The sequence below is a fragment of the Cyprinodon tularosa genome, unplaced genomic scaffold (genome assembly GCF_016077235.1).
Source record: "Cyprinodon tularosa strain WSP-4 unplaced genomic scaffold, ASM1607723v1 ctg1230, whole genome shotgun sequence".
NCBI lineage: Eukaryota > Metazoa > Chordata > Actinopteri > Cyprinodontiformes > Cyprinodontidae > Cyprinodon > Cyprinodon tularosa.
In genome coordinates this window covers 59,679-76,852 of record NW_024038038.1, presented here as the reverse complement: position 1 = coordinate 76,852, position 17,174 = coordinate 59,679, and the positions used below count along the sequence as shown (strand labels likewise).

General features: G+C 53.0%; 1 protein-coding gene across 1 annotated transcript in view; it reads right to left on the bottom strand.

The window, feature by feature from the left end:
* LOC119777387 (nuclear factor 1 C-type-like) overlaps nucleotides 1–17,174 on the bottom strand; it is a 71,692-nt gene that overhangs the window by 16,689 nt on the left and 37,829 nt on the right. Inside the window, 1 exon segment of the mRNA XM_038276243.1 lies at nucleotides 547–668. Coding sequence (XP_038132171.1) covers nucleotides 547–668 — 122 coding nt within the window.

Here is a 17,174-nt window from a genome sequence, read left to right as displayed (position 1 = left end):
CTGTCAGCGTTACTTCACTGTTAGCTTTACTTCATCTTTAGCGTTACTTTACTGTCAGCGTTACTTCACTGTTAGCGTTACTTCATCTTTAGCGTTACTTCACTGTCAGCGTTACTTCACTGTTAGCTTTACTTCATCTTTAGCGTTACTTCACTGTCAGCGTTACTTCACTGTTAGCTTTACTTCATCTTTAGCGTTACTTCACTGTCAGCGTTACTTCACTGTTAGCGTTACTTCACTGTTAGCTTTACTTCATCTTTAGCGTTACTTTACTGTCAGCTTTACTTCACTGTTAGCGTTACTTAACTGCCAGAGTTACTACACTGTAAGCGTTACTTCGCTGTCAGCATTACTTCACCGTCAGCCTCACTTCACTGACAGTAACGCTGACAGTGAAGTGAGGCTGACAGTGAAGTAATGCTGACAGTGAAGTAACTTCACTGTCAGCATTACTTCACTGTTTTTATTAAGTGTAGCTTCATTCTCAGCCTGTGTCTCTGGCTAACTGGTTCTAATGGGAAGTTTAGGATGGTTTTTGTTTCTTACCTCCTTCCAAGTCATCGGGCCAGTTCCTGGAGCTGCTGGCAGGAGAAGCAGGTGAGTGGTAGTACTCCCCTCCTGGACTGTCAGCTTCCTCCTCCACAGAGCCGGACTTAAGGCGTTTATTCCTGCAGCCCGATAAATAGAGTGAATGAAGGGTTTAAGGTAGTACATCCAGGTGAGGGTTCACATTCACAGAGTCAGAGAGCAGAATTACCGGATTTCAATTTGTCTTTGAAAGCATTTCTCTTAGCAAAGAGGTTTAACTAGAACAAAGCCCTTCAGTTCAGCCCTTTTCAAACATTCAGGTTTATAAAGATTCCTGCAGAGAAACACCTACAGCAGGGATAAAAATGCATCATAGGTTTTCCCACACAGCATGTGATCACAGGTGCTCCTCAGCTGTTAGACAAGCTACCAAGCAGTAAAAACGTTGGTTCCTAAATGCCACCTTTAACAACTTCTCCTGTTCTCCTCTTGATCTGTATCAGGGAATAGCAGACCTGGACAAGACTGGGATGGACTCCTGGGAGACGGGTGAGCTGCTGGGAGAGCCACTTTGGAAACCGCTGCTAGAGTGAGTGCAGGACAATGGAAGATACAACGCCCTCCGCAATCATTGGCACCCCCGTTTAAGATGTAGTGAAAGATTTTAAAAAATTCTCCTTTTTTTTTTAAACAACAAAGAACCAAAATGCAAAAAAAGAGAAAAATCCAACATTTTATTTAAGTACATTACTTTGGTGGTAAAAATAAAATCACACATTTAGAAAATAAAAACCAATGAAATCATGTGTCCCACATTTATTGGCACCCCTAACAATTCCGCTAAAAATATAATTGATTTCCTTTACATCTATTTTCCTGTAGTTGCTATAGTTGGTCAGGGTATCTAGGAACTTTTAATTAGTAATTCATGACTTCCTGTTTCCCTGGGGTATAAATATGACGTGAAGCAGAGGCCTAAATCTCTTACCAATTAGTCAGCATGGCAAAGACTAGAGAACACACAATTCAAGTAAGGCAGATGTGCGTCGACCTTCATAAGTCAGGCAATGGTTACAAGAAAATAGCCACTTGCCTTAACTTGCCTTCATCTATAGTCAGAGGAATCATTAAGAAGTTTAAACAACTGGAACAATGACAAACACGGCTGGAAGAGGTCGCAGGTTTATCTTGCCACAGCCCACAGTGAGGAAGATGGTAAGAGAAGTAAAAAAGTCCTGCGCTCACTGTCACAGAATTGGAACAAAAAGTCTTTGGGTCACAAAGACTCCAAAACAACCATCAGACGCTCTCATGCCAACGAGCTGTTTGGAAGGCATGCAAGGAAAACGTCTTTTCTCACCAACAATCACAAACATAAACGTCTGCAGTTTGCTAAGCGGCACTGGGACTTCAACTGGGATCCTGTGCTTTGGTCAGATGAGACTAAGATTGAGCTTTTTTCTCTACGGCTGCTCTCTACGGCTGCTCTCTATGGCTGCTCTACGGCTGCTCTCTATGGCTGCTCTCTACGGCTGCTCTCTACGGCTGCTCTCTACGGCTGCTCTCTATGGCTGCTCTCTACGGCTGCTCTATGGCTGATCTATTGCTGCAGCTCTATGGCTGCTCTACGGCTGCTCTCTATGGCTGCTCTCTACGGCTGCTCTCTATGGCTGCTCTCTACGGCTGCTCTATGGCTGATCTATTGCTGCAGCTCTATGGCTGCTCTACGGCTGCTCTCTATGGCTGCTCTACGGCTGATCTATTGCTGCAGCTCTATGCTGCAGCTCTATGGCTGCTCTCTACGGTTGCTCTCTATGGCTGCTCTACGGCTGATCTATTGCTGCAGCTCTACGGCTGCTCTCTATGGCTGCTCTCTACGGCTGCTCTCTACGGCTGCTCTCTATGGCTGCTCTCTACGGCTGCTCTCTACGGCTGCTCTATACGGCTGCTTTCTACGGCTGCTCTATGGCTGATCTATTGCTGCAGCTCTATGGCTGCTCTACGGCTGCTCTCTATGGCTGCTCTACGGCTGATCTATTGCTGCAGCTCTATTGCTGCAGCTCTATGGCTGCTCTCTACGGTTGCTCTCTATGGCTGCTCTACGGCTGATCTATTGCTGCAGCTCTATGGCTGCTCTCTATGGCTGCTCTCTACGGCTGCTCTCTACGGCTGCTCTCTATGGCTGCTCTCTACGGCTGCTCTCTACGGCTGCTCTCTACGGCTGCTCTCTATGGCTGCTCTCTACGGCTGCTCTCTCTGGCTGCTCTCTACGGCTGCTCTCTACGGTGCTTGCTGCTCTACGGCTGCTCTCTACGGCTGCTCTCTACGGCTGCTCTCTACGGCTGCTCTCTACGGCTGCTCTCTATGGCTGCTCTACGGCTGATCTATTGCTGCAGCTCTATGGCTGCTCTCTATGGCTGCTCTACGGCTGATCTATTGCTGCTCTCTATGGCTGCTCTACGGCTGATCTATTGCTGCAGCTCTATTGCTGCAGCTCTACAGCTGCTCTCTACGGCTGATCTATTGCTGCAGCTCTACGGCTGCTCTACGGCTGCTCTCTATGGCTGCTCTACGGCTGCTCTCTACGGCTGCTCTCTACGGCTGCTCTCTACGGCTGCTCTCTACGGCTGCTCTACGGCCGCTCTCTACAGCTGCTCTCTACGGCTGCTCTCTACGGCTGCTCTACGGCTGCTCTCTACGGCTGCTCTCTACGGCTGCTCTCTATGGCTGCTCTACGGCTGCTCTACGGCTGCTCTCTACGGCTGCTCTCTACGCCTGCTCTACGGCTGCTCTCTACAGCTGCTCTCTATGGCTGCTCTACGGCTGCTCTACGGCTGCTCTCTACGGCTGCTCTCTACGGCTGCTCTACGGCTGCTCTCTACGGCTGCTCTCTACGGCTGCTCTACGGCTGCTCTCTACGGCTGCTCTCTATGGCTGCTCTACGGCTGCTCTACGGCTGCTCTCTACGGCTGCTCTCTACGGCTGCTCTACGGCTGCTCTCTACAGCTGCTCTCTACGGCTGCTCTCTATGGCTGCTCTACGGCTGCTCTACGGCTGCTCTCTACAGCTGCTCTCTACGCTGCTCTCTACGGCTGCTCTCTACGGCTGCTCTCTATGGCTGCTCTACGGCTGCTCTCTACAGCTGCTCTCTATGGCTGCTCTACGGCTGCTCTCTACGGCTGCTCTCTATGGCTGCTCTCTACGGCTGCTCTCTACGGCTGCTCTGTATGGCTGCTCTACGGCTGATCTATTGCTGCAGCTCTACGGCTGCTCTACGGCTGCTCTGTATGGCTGCTCTCTACGGCTGCTCTCTACGGCTGCTCTCTATGGCTGCTCTGTATGGCTGCTCTCTACGGCTGCTCTCTATGGCTGCTCTCTACAGCTGCTCTCTACGGCTGCTCTACGGCTGATCTATTGCTGCAGCTCTATGGCTGCTCTATGGCTTCTCTACGGCTGCTCTCTACGGCTGCTCTCTATGGCTGCTCTACAGCTGCTCTCTATGGCTGCTCTCTACAGCTGCTCTCTATGGCTGCTCTCTACGGCTGCTCTCTATGGCTGCTCTACGGCTGATCTATTGCTGCAGCTCTATTGCTGCAGCTCTACGGCTGCTCTACGGCTGCTCTCTATGGCTGCTCTACGGCTGATCTATCGCTGCAGCTCTATTGCTGCAGCTCTATGGCTGCTCTACGGCTGCTCTCTATGGCTGCTCTACGGCTGATCTATTGCTGCAGCTCTATGGCTGCTCTCTACAGCTGCTCTCTACGGCTGATCTATTGCTGCAGCTCTATGGCTGCTCTCTACGGCTGCTCTCTATGGCTGCTCTACGGCTGATCTATTGCTGCAGCTCTATGGCTGCTCTCTATGGCTGCTCTCTACGGCTGCTCTACGGCTGCTCTCTATGGCTGCTCTACGGCTGATCTATTGCTGCAGCTCTATTGCTGCAGCTCTACAGCTGCTCTCTACGGCTGATCCATTGCTGCAGCTCTATGGCTGCTCTCTATGGCTGCTCTACGGCTGATCTATTGCTGCAGCTCTACAGCTGCTCTCTACGGCTGATCTATTGCTGCAGCTCTACGGCTGCTCTCTACGGCTGCTCTACGGCTGCTCTCTACGGCTGCTCTCTATGGCTGCTCTCTACGGCTGCTCTCTACGGCTGCTCTACGGCTGCTCTCTACGGCTGCTCTCTACGGCTGCTCTACGGCTGCTCTCTACGGCTGCTCTCTACGGCTGCTCTCTATGGCTGCTCTACGGCTGCTCTCTACAGCTGCTCTACGGCTGCTCTACGGCTGCTCTCTATGGCTGCTCTACGGCTGCTCTCTATGGCTGCTCTCTACAGCTGCTCTCTACGGCTGCTCTCTACGGCTGCATCTCTACGGCTGCTCTACGGCTGCTCTCTATGGCTGCTCTACGGCCTTTCTCTATGGGCTGCTCTACTGCTGCAGCTCTACTGGCAATGCTCTCTACTGGCTGCTCTACGGCTGCCGCTTTCCTCTCTACAGGCTGCTTGCCCGGCTGCTCTACTGCCTGCAGCTCTATTGCTGCTCTACGGCTGCTCTCTATGGCTGCTCTCTACAGGCTGCTCTCTACTGGCTGCTCTACAGGCTGCTCTACTGCTGCAGCTCACGGCTGCTCTCTATGCTGCTCTACGCGCTGCTCTCTATGCTGCAGCTCTACAGGCTGCTCTCTATGGCATGCTCTAACGGCTGCTCTCTACGGCTGCTCTCTCGGATGCTCTAATGGCTGCTCTCTAAGGCTGCTCTCTACAGGCTGCTCTCTACGGCTGCTCTACGGCTGCTCTCTACGGCTGCTCTCTACGGCTGCTCTCTATGGCTGCTCTACGGCTGCTCTCTACGGCTGCTCTCTATGGCTGCTCTACGGCTGCTCTACGGCTGCTCTCTACGGCTGCTCTCTACGGCTGCTCTCTATGGCTGCTCTACGGCTGCTCTCTACGGCTGCTCTACGGCTGCTCTACGGCTGCTCTCTACGGCTGCTCTCTACGGCTGCTCTCTACAGCTGCTCTCTATGGCTGCTCTACGGCTGCTCTCTATGGCTGCTCTACGGCTGCTCTCTATGGCTGCTCTACGGCTGCTCTCTACGGCTGCTCTCTACGGCTGCTCTCTACAGCTGCTCTCTATGGCTGCTCTCTACGGCTGCTCTACGGCTGCTCTCTATGGCTGCTCTACGGCTGCTCTCTATGGCTGCTCTACGGCTGCTCTCTACGGCTGCTCTCTACGGCTGCTCTACGGCTGCTCTCTACGGCTGCTCTCTACGGCTGCTCTCTATGGCTGCTCTACAGCTGCTCTCTACGGCTGCTCTCTACGGCTGCTCTCTACGGCTGCTCTCTACGGCTGCTCTCTACGGCTGCTCTCTATGGCTGCTCTACAGCTGCTCTCTACAGCTGCTCTCTACGGCTGCTCTCTATGGCTGCTCTACGGCTGCTCTCTACGGCTGCTCTCTACAGCTGCTCTCTATGGCTGCTCTCTACGGCTGCTCTCTACGGCTGCTCTACGGCTGCTCTCTACGGCTGCTCTCTACGGCTGCTCTCTATGGCTGCTCTACAGCTGCTCTCTACGGCTGCTCTCTACGGCTGCTCTCTACGGCTGCTCTCTACGGCTGCTCTCTACGGCTGCTCTCTATGGCTGCTCTACAGCTGCTCTCTACAGCTGCTCTCTACGGCTGCTCTCTACAGCTGCTCTCTACGGCTGCTCTCTATGGCTGCTCTACGGCTGCTCTCTACGGCTGCTCTCTACGGCTGCTCTCTACGGCTGCTCTCTATGGCTGCTCTACGGCTGCTCTCTACAGCTGCTCTCTATGGCTGCTCTACAGCTGCTCTCTATGGCTGCTCTATGGCTGCTCTCTACGGCTGCTCTCTACAGCTGCTCTCTATGGCTGCTCTCTACGGCTGCTCTCTACAGCTGCTCTCTATGGCTGCTCAGTATGGCTGCTCTACGGCTGCTCTCTACGGCTGCTCTCTACGGCTGCTCTCTACGGCTGCTCTCTACGGCTGCTCTCTATGGCTGCTCTACGGCTGCTCTCTACAGCTGCTCTCTATGGCTGCTCTACGGCTGCTCTCTACGGCTGCTCTCTACAGCTGCTCTCTATGGCTGCTCTCTACGGCTGCTCTCTACAGCTGCTCTCTACGGCTGCTCTGTATGGCTGCTCTACGGCTGATCTATTGCTGCAGCTCTACGGCTGCTCTACGGCTGCTCTGTATGGCTGCTCTCTACAGCTGCTCTCTACGGCTGCTCTCTATGGCTGCTCAGTATGGCTGCTCTCTACGGCTGCTCTCTATGGCTGCTCTGTATGGCTGCTCTCTACGGCTGCTCTCTATGGCTGCTCTACGGCTGATCTATTGCTGCAGCTCTACGGCTGCTCTACGGCTGCTCTGTATGGCTGCTCTCTACAGCTGCTCTCTACGGCTGCTCTACGGCTGCTCTCTATGGCTGCTCTACGGCTGATCTATTGCTGCAGCTCTACGGCTGCTCTCTATGGCTGCTCTCTACGGCTGCTCTCTATGGCTGCTCTACGGCTGATCTATTGCTGCAGCTCTATGGCTGCTCTCTATGGCTGCTCTATACGGCTGCTCTACACGGCTGCTCTATGGCTGCTCTATGGCTGCTCTACGGCTGCTCTCTACGGCTGCTCTCTATGGCTGCTCTACGGCTGATCTATTGCTGCAGCTCTACGGCTGCTCTCTATGGCTGCTCTACGGCTGATCTATTGCTGCAGCTCTATGGCTGCTTTCTACGGCTGCTCTCTACGGCTGCTCTCTATGGCTGCTCTACGGCTGATCTATTGCTGCAGCTCTACGGCTGCTCTCTACGGCTGCTCTGTATGGCTGCTCTACGGCTGATCTATTGCTGCAGCTCTACGGCTGCTCTCTACGGCTGCTCTGTATGGCTGCTCTACACGGCTGCTTTCTACGGCTGCTCTATGGCTGCTCTATGGCTGCTCTACGGCTGCTCTCTACGGCTGCTCTCTACGGCTGATCTATTCCTGCAGCTCTACGGCTGCTCTCTATGGCTGCTCTCTACGGCTGCTCTCTATGGCTGCTCTACGGCTGATCTATTGCTGCAGCTCTATGGCTGCTCTCTACGGCTGCTCTCTACAGCTGCTCTCTATGGCTGCTCTACGGCTGCTCTCTATGGCTGCTCTCTACGGCTGCTCTCTACAGCTGCTCTCTACGGCTGCTCTACGGCTGCTCTCTACAGCTGCTCTCTACGGCTGCTCTCTACGGCTGCTCTACGGCTGCTCTCTACGGCTGCTCTCTACGGCTGCTCTCTATGGCTGCTCTACGGCTGCTCTACGGCTGCTCTCTACGGCTGCTCTCTACGGCTGCTCTACGGCTGCTCTACGGCTGCTCTCTACAGCTGCTCTCTACGGCTGCTCTCTATGGCTGCTCTACGGCTGCTCTACGGCTGCTCTACGGCTGCTCTCTATGGCTGCTCTCTATGGCTGCTCTACGGCTGCTCTCTACGGCTGCTCTCTACGGCTGCTCTACGGCTGCTCTACGGCTGCTCTCTACAGCTGCTCTCTACGGCTGCTCTCTACGGCTGCTCTCTACGGCTGCTCTCTATGGCTGCTCTACGGCTGCTCTCTACAGCTGCTCTCTATGGCTGCTCTACGGCTGCTCTCTACGGCTGCTCTCTACGGCTGCTCTCTACGGCTGCTCTCTACGGCTGCTCAGTATGGCTGCTCTACGGCTGCTCTGTATGGCTGCTCTACGGCTGATCTATTGCTGCAGCTCTACGGCTGCTCTACGGCTGCTCTGTATGGCTGCTCTCTACGGCTGCTCTCTACGGCTGCTCTCTATGGCTGCTCTGTATGGCTGCTCTCTACGGCTGCTCTCTATGGCTGCTCTCTATGGCTGCTCTGTATGGCTGCTCTCTACGGCTGCTCTCTACGGCTGCTCTCTATGGCTGCTCTCTATGGCTGCTCTACGGCTGATCTATTGCTGCAGCTCTACGGCTGCTCTACGGCTGCTCTGTATGGCTGCTCTCTACGGCTGCTCTCTATGGCTGCTCTGTATGGCTGCTCTCTACAGCTGCTCTCTATGGCTGCTCTCTACGGCTGCTCAGTATGGCTGCTCTACGGCTGCTCTCTACGGCTGCTCTACGGCTGATCTATTGCTGCAGCTCTATGGCTGCTCTATGGCTGCTCTACGGCTGCTCTCTACGGCTGCTCTCTATGGCTGCTCTCTACGGCTGCTCTACGGCTGCTCTCTATGGCTGCTCTACGGCTGATCTATTGCTGCAGCTCTATGGCTGCTCTCTATGGCTGCTCTACGGCTGATCTATTGCTGCAGCTCTATTGCTGCAGCTCTATGGCTGCTCTCTACGGTTGCTCTCTATGGCTGCTCTACGGCTGCTCTCTACAGCTGCTCTCTACGGCTGATCTATTGCTGCAGCTCTATGGCTGCTCTCTACGGCTGCTCTCTATGGCTGCTCTACGGCTGATCTATTGCTGCAGCTCTATGGCTGCTCTCTATGGCTGCTCTCTACGGCTGCTCTACGGCTGCTCTCTATGGCTGCTCTACGGCTGATCTATTGCTGCAGCTCTATTGCTGCAGCTCTACAGCTGCTCTCTACGGCTGATCCATTGCTGCAGCTCTATGGCTGCTCTCTATGGCTGCTCTACGGCTGATCTATTGCTGCAGCTCTATTGCTGCAGCTCTACAGCTGCTCTCTACGGCTGATCTCTACGGCTGCTCTATGGCTGCTCTACGGCTGCTCTCTACAGCTGCTCTCTACGGCTGCTCTCTACGGCTGCTCTCTACGGCTGCTCTCTATGGCTGCTCTACGGCTGCTCTCTACAGCTGCTCTCTACGGCTGCTCTACGGCTGCTCTCTACGGCTGCTCTCTATGGCTGCTCTCTACGGCTGCTCTCTACGGCTGCTCTACGGCTGCTCTCTACAGCTGCTCTCTACGGCTGCTCTACGGCTGCTCTCTACGGCTGCTCTCTACGGCTGCTCTACGGCTGCTCTCTACAGCTGCTCTCTACGGCTGCTCCCTATGGCTGCTCTCTACGGCTGCTCTCTACGGCTGCTCTACGGCTGCTCTCTACAGCTGCTCTCTACGGCTGCTCCTATGGCTGCTCTCTACGGCTGCTCTCTACGGCTGCTCTACGGCTGCTCTCTACAGCTGCTCTCTACGGCTGCTCTACGGCTGCTCTCTACGGCTGCTCTCTATGGCTGCTCTACGGCTGCTCTCTACAGCTGCTCTCTATGGCTGCTCTACGGCTGCTCTCTACGGCTGCTCTCTATGGCTGCTCTACGGCTGCTCTCTACGGCTGCTCTACGGCTGCTCTACGGCTGCTCTCTACGGCTGCTCTCTATGGCTGCTCTACGGCTGCTCTCTACGGCTGCTCTACGGCTGCTCTACGGCTGCTCTCTACGGCTGCTCTACGGCTGCTCTCTACGGCTGCTCTACGGCTGCTCTACGGCTGCTCTCTACGGCTGCTCTACGGCTGCTCTCTACGGCTGCTCTACGGCTGCTCTACGGCTGCTCTCTACGGCTGCTCTACGGCTGCTCTCTACGGCTGCTCTACGGCTGCTCTCTACGGCTGCTCTCTACGGCTGCTCTCTATGGCTGCTCTACGGCTGCTCTCTACGGCTGCTCTACGGCTGCTCTACGGCTGCTCTCTACGGCTGCTCTCTACGGCTGCTCTCTACAGCTGCTCTCTATGGCTGCTCTCTACGGCTGCTCTACGGCTGCTCTCTATGGCTGCTCTACGGCTGCTCTCTATGGCTGCTCTACGGCTGCTCTCTATGGCTGCTCTACGGCTGCTCTCTACGGCTGCTCTCTACGGCTGCTCTCTACAGCTGCTCTCTATGGCTGCTCTCTACGGCTGCTCTACGGCTGCTCTCTATGGCTGCTCTACGGCTGCTCTCTATGGCTGCTCTACGGCTGCTCTCTATGGCTGCTCTACGGCTGCTCTCTATGGCTGCTCTACGGCTGCTCTCTACGGCTGCTCTACGGCTGCTCTCTACGGCTGCTCTCTACGGCTGCTCTCTATGGCTGCTCTCTACGGCTGCTCTCTACGGCTGCTCTCTATGGCTGCTCTACAGCTGCTCTCTACGGCTGCTCTCTACGGCTGCTCTCTACGGCTGCTCTACGGCTGCTCTCTATGGCTGCTCTCTACGGCTGCTCTCTACAGCTGCTCTCTACGGCTGCTCTACGGCTGCTCTCTACAGCTGCTCTCTACGGCTGCTCTCTACGGCTGCTCTACGGCTGCTCTCTACGGCTGCTCTCTACGGCTGCTCTCTACGGCTGCTCTCTATGGCTGCTCTACGGCTGCTCTACGGCTGCTCTCTACGGCTGCTCTCTACGGCTGCTCTACGGCTGCTCTACGGCTGCTCTCTACAGCTGCTCTCTACGGCTGCTCTCTATGGCTGCTCTATGGCTGCTCTCTACGGCTGCTCTCTACGGCTGCTCTACGGCTGCTCTCTACGGCTGCTCTCTACGGCTGCTCTCTATGGCTGCTCTCTATGGCTGCTCTACGGCTGCTCTACGGCTGCTCTCTACGGCTGCTCTCTACGGCTGCTCTACGGCTGCTCTACGGCTGCTCTACGGCTGCTCTCTACGGCTGCTCTCTATGGCTGCTCTACGGCTGCTCTACGGCTGCTCTCTACGGCTGCTCTCTACGGCTGCTCTACGGCTGCTCTACGGCTGCTCTCTACAGCTGCTCTCTACGGCTGCTCTCTACGGCTGCTCTATGGCTGCTCTACGGCTGCTCTCTACAGCTGCTCTCTACGGCTGCTCTCTACGGCTGCTCTCTACGGCTGCTCTCTATGGCTGCTCTACGGCTGCTCTCTACAGCTGCTCTCTATGGCTGCTCTACGGCTGCTCTCTACGGCTGCTCTCTATGGCTGCTCTCTACGGCTGCTCTCTACGGCTGCTCAGTATGGCTGCTCTACGGCTGCTCTGTATGGCTGCTCTACGGCTGATCTATTGCTGCAGCTCTACGGCTGCTCTACGGCTGCTCTGTATGGCTGCTCTCTACGGCTGCTCTCTACGGCTGCTCTCTATGGCTGCTCTGTATGGCTGCTCTACGGCTGCTCTACGGCTGCTCTCTATGGCTGCTCTACGGCTGCTCTACGGCTGCTCTCTACGGCTGCTCTCTACGGCTGCTCTACGGCTGCTCTACGGCTGCTCTCTACAGCTGCTCTCTACGGCTGCTCTCTACGGCTGCTCTATGGCTGCTCTACGGCTGCTCTCTACAGCTGCTCTCTACGGCTGCTCTCTACGGCTGCTCTCTACGGCTGCTCTCTATGGCTGCTCTACGGCTGCTCTCTACAGCTGCTCTCTATGGCTGCTCTACGGCTGCTCTCTACGGCTGCTCTCTACGGCTGCTCAGTATGGCTGCTCTACGGCTGCTCTGTATGGCTGCTCTACGGCTGATCTATTGCTGCAGCTCTACGGCTGCTCTACGGCTGCTCTGTATGGCTGCTCTCTACGGCTGCTCTCTACGGCTGCTCTCTATGGCTGCTCTGTATGGCTGCTCTCTACAGCTGCTCTCTATGGCTGCTCTCTACGGCTGCTCTACGGCTGCTCTCTACGGCTGCTCTCTACGGCTGCTCTACGGCTGCTCTCTACGGCTGCTCTCTACGGCTGCTCTCTATGGCTGCTCTACAGCTGCTCTCTACGGCTGCTCTCTACGGCTGCTCTCTACGGCTGCTCTACGGCTGCTCTCTACGGCTGCTCTCTACGGCTGCTCTCTACGGCTGCTCTACGGCTGCTCTCTACGGCTGCTCTCTAAGGCTGCTCTCTACGGCTGCTCTCTATGGCTGCTCTACGGCTGCTCTACGGCTGCTCTCTACGGCTGCTCTCTACGGCTGCTCTCTACGGCTGCTCTACGGCTGCTCTCTACAGCTGCTCTCTACGGCTGCTCTCTATGGCTGCTCTACGGCTGCTCTCTACGGCTGCTCTCTACGGCTGCTCTCTACGGCTGCTCTCTATGGCTGCTCTACAGCTGCTCTCTACGGCTGCTCTCTACGGCTGCTCTCTACGGCTGCTCTACGGCTGCTCTCTACGGCTGCTCTCTACGGCTGCTCTACGGCTGCTCTCTACGGCTGCTCTCTAAGGCTGCTCTCTACGGCTGCTCTACGGCTGCTCTACGGCTGCTCTCTACGGCTGCTCTCTACGGCTGCTCTACGGCTGCTCTACGGCTGCTCTCTACAGCTGCTCTCTACGGCTGCTCTCTATGGCTGCTCTACGGCTGCTCTCTACGGCTGCTCTCTACGGCTGCTCTCTACGGCTGCTCTCTACGGCTGCTCTCTACGGCTGCTCTCTATGGCTGCTCTACGGCTGCTCTCTACAGCTGCTCTCTATGGCTGCTCTACGGCTGCTCTCTACGGCTGCTCTCTATGGCTGCTCTCTACGGCTGCTCTCTATGGCTGCTCTACGGCTGCTCTCTACGGCTGCTCTCTACAGCTGCTCTCTATGGCTGCTCTACGGCTGCTCTCTACAGCTGCTCTCTATGGCTGCTCAGTATGGCTGCTCTACGGCTGCTCTGTATGGCTGCTCTACGGCTGATCTATTGCTGCAGCTCTACGGCTGCTCTACGGCTGCTCTGTATGGCTGCTCTCTACAGCTGCTCTCTACGTCTGATCTATTGCTGCAGCTCTACGGCTGCTCTACGGCTGCTCTGTATGGCTGCTCTCTACAGCTGCTCTCTACGGCTGCTCTCTATGGCTGCTATCTCCTCTGTCCCCCTCTGCAGTGAACCCACTCGTGACCAGTCCTGGACCTGATTAACCCCTGGATCTGTTTATTCTTTGTTCAGAAATATTTCAATAAAGGGGGGGCGCTAGTGAGCCAAGATGGAGTAAAGTCAGATATTTCAGAGCTCCTGCAGGCATATCAACATTTTCGTTTAAAAAACCACAACTTCTCACTAATTGTGACCTAAATTGGTTTAATAGTGACCCTGGACTATAAAGAATTCCGTTCCGGTGGACGCTACTCGATAAATGGCGGATAAATTTCGCAAATTCAAATACGACGGTAGCACGGCAAAGCTAACTGCTAACACCTGATCCACGAAGCTGCGCACTCTAGAGGACGAAAACCCGCAACCCAAGAGCCCTGGTATGTGTGAAGAGCTGAAAGCCGATATCCTAACCTCCTTACGGGGGGAAATCTCCAAAATCATAAGGGAGGAAATGAGAAGCGCTCTGTCTGAGGAGTTCACCGCTCTCAGAGCTGATCTCAATGCAGTGAGGGCCGAAATTGCTAGTAATTCCACCGCCACCCGTGCAGAAATCACCTCAATTAAATCAGACGTTGAAGATGTGAAAAGTGGACTGTCTACATGGTCTGATGAGGTGAACTCACTGCAGACTATAGTTACCGACCTTCAAAGCGAGCTGGTTAAGATACGAGACAGGTGCGAAGACATGGAGGGGAGGATGAGGCGCGGAAATATCCGTATAGTTGGGGTCGAGGAATATCCCAACTCCGCCAATCCTAAGGAGGTCTCAAAAATTATCAGAGAAGCGCTTCAGATGGACCGGGATGTAAAAGTCGATCGCTCCGACCGAACAGCTGCGCTGACGAAACCGGGCGGCGGAGAAAGACCCCGTGTGATCATCGCTAAGCTGCACTATGATGGAGACGCCGCTGACATCCTGAGAAGAGCCAGGGACAAAGCCACGCTGACCTACCAGGGTAAAAGAATCGCAATCTTCCCGGATTACACCACCAGTGTGGCCAAAGCACGCGCAGCCTTCTCTGATGCACGGAAAGTATTACGGGGGCGAAGCGATGTGCGCTTTGGATTACTTTATCCAGCAAGACTCAAAATAACATACAAAGAGGACAGTAAGGGGGACTTCCGGCCGGAACATCGCCAAGATGGCAGCACGTTAGGAGGGCTCCCGTCAAAACCCCAGCGAATTCACCTAAAGCCCCATTTCAGAAGAAGTATTATTTAAAGATTGTTAATACAAAGGGGGCACAACTCGCCCTATGCAACTTATTTGGAGGTTGGAAGATAAATATACTGTTTAAGCCCGGTAGCCGCAGCTAAAGCTAACTAGCACCTCGTTAGCATACTGCTCGCCGAGATTAAAGCCATGGCTGATCTAGATGTAATCCTCCGGGAACTCCGAGGATTTCGGCAGGAAAACAACGAAAAACTAGAGACTATTAAAGACGAGATTTCCAAAATAAACACAAGACTGGACGAAGCAGAGAACCGAATAGAACAAGCCGAGGAACGGATCCAAACTACAGAAGACGTAGTGACGGAGATGCTAAAGCTACATATGAAGCTAGAAGATAAGCTAACAGACTTGGAGAGCCGCTCCAGACGAGACAATATAAGGATATACGGCGTGTGCGAGGGCGCGGAAAAAGACTCAACTATGGCATCATTCGTAGAAAAGCTACTACGTGAGGGTCTACAGTTATCCGAGGAGGAGGTGCCGGATCTTCATATTGAAAGGGCGCACCGCTCCCTCGGACCGCGGCCAGCGGCGGGGGCACCGCCGCGCTCCATCATAGTGAAGTTCGGGAGTTTTAAGTCCAAAGACTCTCTGCTCCGCAAAGCTTGGCAGATGAAGGGGTTTAAATGGATGGACAAACAAGTAAACCTGGACCATGACTACCCATTGCGTATTATTAATAAACGAAGAGAATACGCTGGGGTCCGCAGGGTTTTGAAAGAGAATCAAGTCCAGTTTCAGACCCTATTTCCTGCCAGGCTGCGGGTAAAATACACAGACGAGATCAAAGTGTATGACTCTGCGGCAGATGCGGTGGATGACCTGAGGAGGAGAGGGTACGCTGTTAAAACTACGAAAGCACCGGAGTCTCTCATGGAGCGGATAAAGCAGTTGACTTGGACGAGAGCGGACCGGTCCACAACCAGGAGCGCGCCTGATCCCGTCAAAGACGCAAGTTACAAGGAGAAGCTTCGCGCATTCAGGCGGCCTTCACCAGGTTCTTCTGGGGAGTGAGGACTTGGGCTTTGGTTTATTTTAATTTTCTTTATTGCAATTAACCATCGTTTTAAATATGGGTAATGATAAAAGGAGAGTGGGTGAGTAAGCTGTGAACTTTCTAATAGGGGTTTTGAGGGTTAACTTCAATATACGGTTGTAGCCACCAAGCACCACCTTCACCGATACAGGAGGAGGGCTTGTGCTTTAGCGCCCATCAGGGTAATTAGGGTCTATAGATCAGACCCCTGCACAGGGAGTCACATTTTGGTGTTCTGTTGTTATTTGTTTGTTAAGGTTATGTTTTGTTTGGGTGTTCTACCCATTTCTTTGTTCATCCTCTGCTGTTGTGTGCAGAGATGGGGAAGCTTGCCACATTGTTTATTAAGTTGTCCACTTAGTTATATATTTACATGCAAGACAGGCCGATAAGATTTGTCTCACTTAATATAAATGGTGTACTCAACCCAATCAAACGTTGGAAAATGTTGTCTCAGTTAAAAAGGGATAAAGTTCAGATAGCATTCATCCAGGAATAACATCTTGATGATATTGAACATGCTAAATTATCTAAAATGGGATTTAAAACAGTCTATTTCTCCTCCCATAGCTCTGCAAGGCGAAGGGGGGGTGGCGGTTTTGTTGTCCAATGCGGCACATTTTGAATTTATATCTGAATACTAGGATAGTGAAGGGAGATATTTTATGTTAATTGGGAAAATCCATGGTGTTCTAGTAAGTCTTTTCAATGTTTACGTACCTCCAGGCAGTGACTGGTCATTTTACAAACATGTCTTTGACATTATGACTACAAAATGTCAAGGTATTGTAATATGTGGGGGGGACTTCAATATTAGGCTACATCCAAAAATTGATTCATCCAATGGGAAATCTGATGCTAAAAATATTAGTAAAAGAATAAATATCTTAATGAAAGAATTGGGAATTGTTGACGTATGGAGGGAAATTAATCCAACAAGTCGAGACTATACACATTACTCCACTGCCCATAATGTATATTCACGCATTGACTATTTCTTCATGTTTAAAAACAATATCTTTAGAGCTATTAACTGTGATGTCGGCACTAGTACACTCTCAGACCACAATCCCGTCTATTTATCACTACAGTTGTTTAATAAGACAAGATCTACTCTTTGGAGGTTAAACGAAAATATTTTAAAAGACAGTGTAATTAAGGAAAAACTAAAACTTGAAATTAGATCGTACCTAGAGTTTAATGACAATGAAGAGGTTTCACCGACTGTGCTGTGGGATGCTTTAAAAGCAGTAATCCGAGGTAAAATAATAGCTATTTCTGCCTCGGTAAAGAAACTTAAAAGTCAGAAACTGAAGGATCTAGAAGAAAAACTTAGGCGGCTACAGAAAGAGCATTTCAAATCACTACATGATACAATCAAAACAAAAATAGCAGAAGTAAGGAATGAAATTAATGAAATAAATACACAAGAAATCCAAAAGAAACTGCTTTTTACAAAGCAGCAGTACTATGATACAGGCGGGAAAGCATTGAAGCTACTCTCCTACAGGTTAAGAAAACAGCAAGCAGAGAGGACAATACACAAAATTAGAAATCCATTGACAAATCAAGTAGAAACCGACCCGGAGAAAATAAAACAGTGTTTTGAGGAGTACTATGAGAAATTGTATTCCCAGCCGCAATTAAGTGAGATTAACCAAATTG